Below are 7,987 nucleotides of genomic sequence, written 5' to 3'. Positions count from 1 at the left end.
GCATAAAGCTCGGTCTTAAATAGGCTATGTGTTCATATGTGGTGGTACTGTCATATCTTGGAGATATACAAAGCAGTCTATCGTAGCCACTTCATCGAATCATGCTGAGATAATAGCTATTCATGAAGCAAGCCGAGATGTGTATGGTTGAGGTCCACGATACATCTCATTCGAGAAAAATATGGTGTGAAATATGATAATCTACCTATAATTTTATACAAAGATAATTCAGCATACATAGCACATCTTAAGGGAGGATTTATAAATAGAGATAGAACGAAGCATATTTTGCCAAAGCTTTTCTACATACATGAGCTACAAAAGAATGATGATCTTAACATGCAAAAGATTCGTTCAACTGACAATGTGACTGATTTATTCACCAAATCTTCTCCAATTGCAACTTTCAAGAAGATGTTGCACAAGATCGAGATGCAAAGGTCAAGGATGTTCTCATTAGGGGGAGTTAATACGCGTTGTACTCTTTTTGCCTTACGAGTTTTTGTCCCACTGGATTTTTCTTGTAAGATTTTTAATGAGGCAGCCGAAATGCGTATTATTAGAGATGTGTACTCTTTTTCCTTCACTAGATTTTTTTTCTACTGAATTTTTTCTAGTAAGATTTTAACGAGGCACATTATCTACTAATTAGACATTCAAGAGGGAATGTTATAAATGTATTTACGTTATAGTGAATGTGTATCAAGATCTATCAAGATCTACTTTGATATCTATTAGGATTTGAAGCATCCGTCTTTTACTCAGACTAGGAGTAAGTTTCCCCTATAAATAGAGGGGTTTTGTTGTATTTACAATCTTATGATCTCTCATCCTTCAAGAGAACTCTCTACTCTTCTTTTTGTTCTTTGTTGTTTTATAACACTTTTTATATACTAATTAAAATTAACCAAATAAAAAAACACCTACTAAATTCCTAATCCCCAATCTTCCAAGCAAGTGGCGTCATATTTGTAGTTTACATTTCCAAACTCTTACTGCATCGTTTAGAGTATTTCCGGATAGTTTACCCTTTTCCTTACCAGTCCTAGTCTAGGATTTTTGGACTTCTTTGAATCTTTTTAGGAGTTTTTCTATGAGGAACCTGAAAATGTAAAGAAAAAATTTAAACCTTTTATCTATAGATATTGTTTAGTGACATAGATTAATCAGAAGATGAGCCTAGGTGGAATAACATATACGAATATTAGTTCAGTTGTAAGTGTATTTTTAATATTATTTAGCACAATCATGTTTCTATATACTTAGATATAGAAAGCTTCGAGTATGCTACCATATCAATTCAATAGCAACCCAGAAAGTCATTATTTTCTCATTCCAAAGACAGCCAGTTTTCTTGTGTATACTCTAATATCTTGTCTCAACACACAAACTGAGATGCTAATAACACGAGCAAGATAAAAATCTGACGTTTTCCACATGAAAAATTAATTCTCATATTTTTCAAAAATCAGAGAAAATAAAATTACATTGACTATAAAAGTTGGGACACTTGGGGCTTTAACAAAATGGACCATATACTTTTTATTTACTCAGTAACAGGTTACATAGAAGACACTGGAGTTTTTGAAAAAAGTAGACCTCAATGACAAAACATTTGATTTTAAAAGATAAAAGATGAAGCAAGGCTAATATAAGGAATTAATTGCAAGTTTAAATTTAAAACTACAACAGAAGATTTCAGCCCAATTCTGTGAGGAGGACGAAAGTCCCATATCTTCTCTTATATCAAGTAGTAAAGTAAAGAATGTGTTAAATACAAGTATAGAAGGAGGTAGGTACCTTAGCGCTAGCGATGTCAACACATCTTTGAAGGATGTTGAGGTCGTGGGCAAGGGGGAGAAGATTTTCACAGGACTTTAATACGACCAGTGCACCAGAAAGGCTGGTCAAGGCAACTTGAGAAAGGAAATCTTCGGTCCGGCTAGCAAGATTGTTATCGCAGTATTTATCAGTCATTTGAAGATACTCAGCAACACACCGAAGAGCAGCCACGTTATGAACTGTGATTTCAAAGTTGACTCCATAGCAAAACTTAGCTGCCTTTTCAAACATCTCTGGTCCTCCAGGAATATCCGACAAGATTATCCGAGTTACATCACTTTCTTTAGTCTCAAGTATAAGTTTCCTTATGTGGTTGCTCTTTGCTACTAGCATGAACTGACATGACAAAACAATTATACCCATTAGAATAAAAACCCAACTTTGTTTCCACTTAAAACTATATATATCTACAAGATCCTGAATTTGTACATACCTTGTGAAGATTAAAGTTTGCTTCACCTACTTCAACAATAACATCAGTTGGAATTTCTTGGGAAAAAACCCTGTAGCATGGAATATGACATTAACACAAAACAGAGACATTTAAAAATATGAGGAAAAAAGATTAATGATGGAGCGTTTGAGGGGGTGGAGGGGTGGGACGTGGATAGAGATAGTACCATTGGCCAGTTCTTTCCATGGCAAGAGAGAGTCTGCTGGTATTCTTGATAGGAGCAGCCATGTGAGGAAGTTTAGTGCATAGAGACAGCTTTAGGATAATAAAACTAGGGATCTAGTTATATAGGGAGAAGTTGGTCTAATTGTCTTGATTGTGTCTACCCTACCTTAGTTTTCAGAGAACAACGCCTTCCTCAATTCCTAAGTTAGTAGGTGTTTGGTCATCAAAATCAAAAAAAACTTACAAGTTTGAAATTGAAGTTAGAAATAAAGTTGGAGTTAGGAGTTGTGTTTGATCATAAATATTAATTGGATTTGTTTTTTACTTTTTGTAGGAGAAGTGAAAGTGAAAAAAGTGAATCACTTTTCTAAATATAATTTTAAATTGTAGTTGAAATTTTTATGGTCAGACACTACAATTTTCACTAAAATGAAATAATTTTTCAAAAAAAATGTATAAAATTTGCATCGCCAAACACCCTCTTAATTAATTGTTGCGTCCTAGTGCTAGCGCACATGCAAGTGTATGTGGTCAAACAAGTAGTGTAGTGGCCCTTTAGATTCGAATATCGATTTCACAGGGACTTAGCGCTTAGCAAGCAATATAATTCTAGTGTTACTAATAAGATTAAATAAGTGTGAGTTTGTAACAATAGTATGAGCTTTGTAATTATAACTAAGTAATAAGAAACAATAACGATATGAAATTTGGATTGTAAACAATATATGGAGTGTTTCCTGGGTTGAGACTTACTACACATTCATGCATATTGACCGACGGTGATGATGTTTATCGTAATTGTTGACCGACGGGATTAATATTATAACTTGAGAATGGTCGTCCTCTAAGTCATCTACCCAAGCTAATCTGACAAATACGTCGTTGAATGGGGATGTGAGTCCTTAATTCGAATGCATTAAACTATCTTTCTATTTCATTATCCAAGTGGATCGTTTAGGTATATCTCTATCCTAAACACAAATCATCCTTTAACAACTAGATTTTAATGATTAAAGATATAATCCATACTCCTTACATTCTTCATTCTGTCTCTCAACTTGTATGGTCAATTCGTTTTGGGACTATAATTTATCCTAAATTTCATGGCTCTTTAGAATAGCAAAACAAGAATGTAAGAATAATTACATACTTGATAAACATATAAACTAACTATAAAACCATAATTACACAATCATGTTGGTAGCCTCAATCATAGAATTAGGGTGTTTAGCCACTTATAGTCTTACAAAGAATCACCATAGATGAGTTCATAAAGTAAAATTACAAGAAAGTAAAGTTAAAGAACAAAGAACCCTAGTTTGAGCCCCTTGATGTTTTATCTCCTCTCCAATTCATGTCTTGATCCAAAGATAGGGTGAAATTGTAACTAACTGCTACTTTAATATTGTTTTAAGTCATCCATGGGTATCCCAACACGAAATATATCAATTGACAATAATGCCCATCATTTAAGAGGCTAAGAATCAACTTTTGGATGCCCCGGGAAGTGCCTTATGGTAGCTCGTGTTTAGGGTCGCAGCACCCATCCGAGGTAGTGAGGGGTAGCTCGAGAGGTCACGACACACCCTTTATCCTGCCTTGGGTGTGTTGCGCAAGGGGTGCTCCCAAGTGTAAAATTTTGCTCCATTTGGCTCCTATCACATCATGCATTTGATCCTTATTTTCCCACTTCTTAGGACTTGTTTGTAGGATTCAATTATCTTTTAAAGCACCTCTAATGGTATCCTACAATATCAAATAACAAGCACTAGTTCATATGACACAATAGAGCTCATAAAAGTACACTAGGACAAGCATAGCTCAAGCTAATGCCACTAGTTTTCTCGACTAAACTATATTTGATCATTTTGACTCTTGACTTGTTTCAATTACACCTTAAACACTCTACACATGTAACTTAACACCTAAATACATAATTACACTCTTAATAACTCATTAATTACATCAAGAAGTCCTCGAAACTAAGCTAAACGTACATAGATAATGACATTTAGTAGTATAAATATGCCTAAGTTCATCACGCCACACTTAAAGTCTAGTTTGTCCTCGAAAAACTCTATACATTTAAGCATCATCAAGGAAGAATCCAAAATTACTACAATAACTGAGACACGCAAGATAGAACTATAATGACTACATGAATAACAAGTTCCACAACAAGCATGTCACATTCCACTTAAAAATATATGAACACTACTTTAAAACTTTCTTACCTCAAGAATTGACTCTGCCAAGTTGGAAAATTCATGCATATTACTCAATAAAGAGAACATACAAATCATCTAACCATCACCAAACATGTGTCCTCACCACAAGAGAGTCACCCACATTCACTCACAAATATGAATTTTATTACAAAAATAGGTATAAGAATCAAATTTTGCTCACTCTCACAAAGAATTCACATGTCATATAAGATGAACCATAAGCTTGACCTTAGTGTAGTACTCCACTAATATCATAAAATTCAGGTTCAAGATCAAGTAGGACCTTAAGAATTGTAATGTAGGCTAAGAGATGTGTGGTCAATAATAGTGAAAAAGGACTACTAGGTTCAATGGGCGCCCCCTCAAAAAAGGACCGAAAATAAAAATCAATGGGTGGGTAAAGTGTACTTCTACTAAACAGACACAACAAAACTGAAAACAAACAATGATAATATATTTTTATATTATTTTTAAAATTTAGTCGAAAACTAGAAAATAACTAAAAATAAGAATCCTATAGTAGCACTTCACCCTAAATAATCAAAAGATTCCCCACTCCATACTTAAAATCATACTTTATCCCCAAAGTATAACTTGAAAGTAAGGATAGAAATACTCCTTGATACCCCTAAACCTAGTTAGTAGCATTATCACCAAAGAGGTCCAGAGGACCCCACGCCCAGTCTTTGCCATGCTCTTTAGCTCAGATCTTCGGTACTCAGACTTTTCTTCAACCTTTTGACTCAACAAAAAATAAAAACAAAGGTCATATAAAGAAAAACTAGAAAATAAAGTTCTAACTTAACTTGGGTGGCCTCCCAAACAGTGCCTGATTTATTATCGCGTCATGACTCACATCACAATTTTTAACTACATTTTTTCATCTTTTTTCTCCTGCTTGGAGCCTATCTTCATAACCTTTTCTGAGCTCTTGAGTGCTTACTCTTAAGGATGGCAGGTTTTTCCACTCTTATCTTGTCAGGCTCCTCTTTTAGTTTCTCAAATTTAGGCTTAATTGGTAATCTGGGCAACTCCGTGAGAAAGTATGAAGTAGTCATTGGAGGTTTATACTCCCCCACCCCATAATCATCCACTTCTATAGTCACGATTATGCATAAAATCTTGTAGTGTGAGGGTGTATTGAGTGCTTTGTATTCCTTGAAGACCACATCTTCATCATTCAATCTCATTTTTAGAGTGCCCTCTCTCACATCTATTAGTTCTCCTCCAGTTGCTAAGAATGGACGACCCAATACTATTGGTACTCTATCATCTGTATCATAATCAAGAACAATAAAGTTAGCATAAATAATGAACTTACCAACCTTAATGAGCACATCCATTATGATTTCTTTAGGAATCACTCTTGTTCTATTCTCCATTTGGAGCACCATTGAACACAACCTTAGTTTCCCTAAGCCAAAAGTATTAAACATAGCTATGGGCATCAAATTTATACTTTTCCTCAAATCACTCAAAACATCGACCACATCACTTTTACCAATTTGTATGGGGAGAGTGAAACTCCAAGGTCCTTAACTTTTTTTGGTATCTTGCTCATCAACAATGAATTGCACTCCTTAATAAGTGTCATTGTCTTAATTTCACCCAACTTTGTCTTATTAGTCACCACAATCTTCAAGTACTTAGTATACTTAGGCATTCCCTGTAAAATATTTAACAAAAAAAGGTTAATATGAAGTTCTTTGAGCGTGTAAAAAGAACTTCTTAAAGCATACATTCTTTTTATCCTTTTTAAGACTTTAAGGGAATGGTGGTGGCTGTATCTCTAGTGTTTTCTCAACTACCTTTTTTTGGGTACTCAAACTTTTAAACTTTCAACTTTTTAGGGTTGCACTTGCTTCTATTCTGCCTATCGTGGGTGTAACTCTGCATGCACCTCCTAATTTTCTTTGGTGGTTTGTCAATCGAGTCTCTACAACTTCTCAAGGTGATTATCACCACTTGCTTTGGATTATATATGTCACTAGACAAATCTCCTTGAGGTCTTGTAATCTGTGCTTGGTCTAACTGCCTCAACTATGTCTCCAAATTCTTTTAAGCCAGTTATTGATTTTTTATACCTACAACCATTTGTTCTTGATTGGAAATGATATTTTCAAAGTCTCTTCTATATTACTGGCCTAGGTTTTATTCTTAATACTCTGCTACTGCTCAATCTGAGCCTGATTATTGTCCCATGAGTAATTGGGTTGACTCTGCTAGTTGTGGTTGCAGGCATTATCATAATTTTTATTTCTTTTCTGTGCATTATCCATAAAATTCACAAACTCGGGATTTGATCTACATATATCTGCAGAGTGACCATTACTTCCACAAATCTTACACCAAGACTGAGTCTGCTGAGCCGTATTAACTTGGGTCTGAGGTTGATTCACATTTAACTTACTAAACTATGTCATCATTTGATTCTGAAAGGATTCTATTGAGCAGTCAATGTTGTAACACTATCCACCTTAATCATACAGGCAGACTTCTTTACCGTACTTCTAGAAATATCATTATGCCATTTAGGATTACCTTGTGCAATTAGATTTAAAAGAGTATATAGCTCGTTATAAGTTTTCTTCAAAACTTGGCCACATGCAGCTGAATTTAGCAAAATTTTTGTGTTATGGTCAAGAGCTTCAACAAAAGTATGATATAATACCTCGTTGGTCTGTTGGTGATGCAGACAATCTCTAGGAAGAGACTTGAATCTCTGCCATGCATGATAGAGATTCTCGTCTTTCTTTTATTTGAAACTCAGGATCTCATTCCTCAATCTTACAGTTTTATCATATGGATAAAATCGAATAAGAAACTTCTTTGTTAAGTCATCCTAAGTTTTGATGGAGTTTGAAGGTTTTGTCTTCAACCATTTCTTTGCATCCCCTAATTGTGAGAAAGAGAAAAGTGTTACGAGACTCTAGTGGGATTAAAAGTGTCACTGATCTCCAAGAAGTTTTGTATATGAACCTATGGATCTTTATGTGATAGGCCTGTGAACTGTCCACTGCCGTGGAATAATTGTACCATATTTTTTTATGCTCAAATTTACCCTCGGTTCCTATTTGCGAATGTTAGAGGTAACATTAGTTGCAAGTGGGATTGCCACTTTGCGTACTGTCCTGCGGGCTGGTTGTTCTTCAACGATAACTACAGGAATGGATTCGCCTCGTTGAACTTGCAGGATAGAATATAAAATTTTTGTTTCTCTCCTCAATTAATATAAGTTTCTCTCAAGTTTGGGATATGGTTCAGCCAAAATCTTTTTCCTTGCCAGATTACTTGGGAT

At 34.9% G+C, this 7,987-nt stretch overlaps 1 protein-coding gene and 1 non-coding gene across 2 annotated transcripts in view; one reads left to right on the top strand and one right to left on the bottom strand.

Annotated features, from left to right (window-relative positions):
• LOC107857533 (root phototropism protein 2) overlaps positions 1–2,736 on the bottom strand; it is a 10,754-nt gene extending 8,018 nt beyond the window's left edge. The window contains exons 1-3 of the mRNA XM_016702319.2: positions 2,463–2,736; positions 2,276–2,345; positions 1,801–2,178 (exon numbers count right to left, since the gene is read on the bottom strand). Of these exons, the coding sequence (XP_016557805.1) occupies positions 1,801–2,178; positions 2,276–2,345; positions 2,463–2,524 (510 nt within the window). The 5' untranslated portion in view covers positions 2,525–2,736. The remainder of the gene's footprint in view (positions 1–1,800; positions 2,179–2,275; positions 2,346–2,462) is intronic.
• Positions 2,737–7,370: 4,634 nt separating this feature from the next.
• Positions 7,371–7,477, top strand: LOC124896387. Its single transcript, XR_007052749.1, has one exon. It is a non-coding gene; the product is annotated as a small nucleolar RNA R71 (small nucleolar RNA).
• The last annotated feature ends 510 nt before the right edge of the window (positions 7,478–7,987 follow it).

This window comes from Capsicum annuum, chromosome 2 (genome assembly GCF_002878395.1).
Source record: "Capsicum annuum cultivar UCD-10X-F1 chromosome 2, UCD10Xv1.1, whole genome shotgun sequence".
In the NCBI taxonomy this organism is placed as follows: Eukaryota; Viridiplantae; Streptophyta; class Magnoliopsida; order Solanales; family Solanaceae; genus Capsicum; species Capsicum annuum.
Note: the sequence above shows the minus strand (reverse complement) of the source record. Positions and strands in the feature narration are given on the sequence as shown.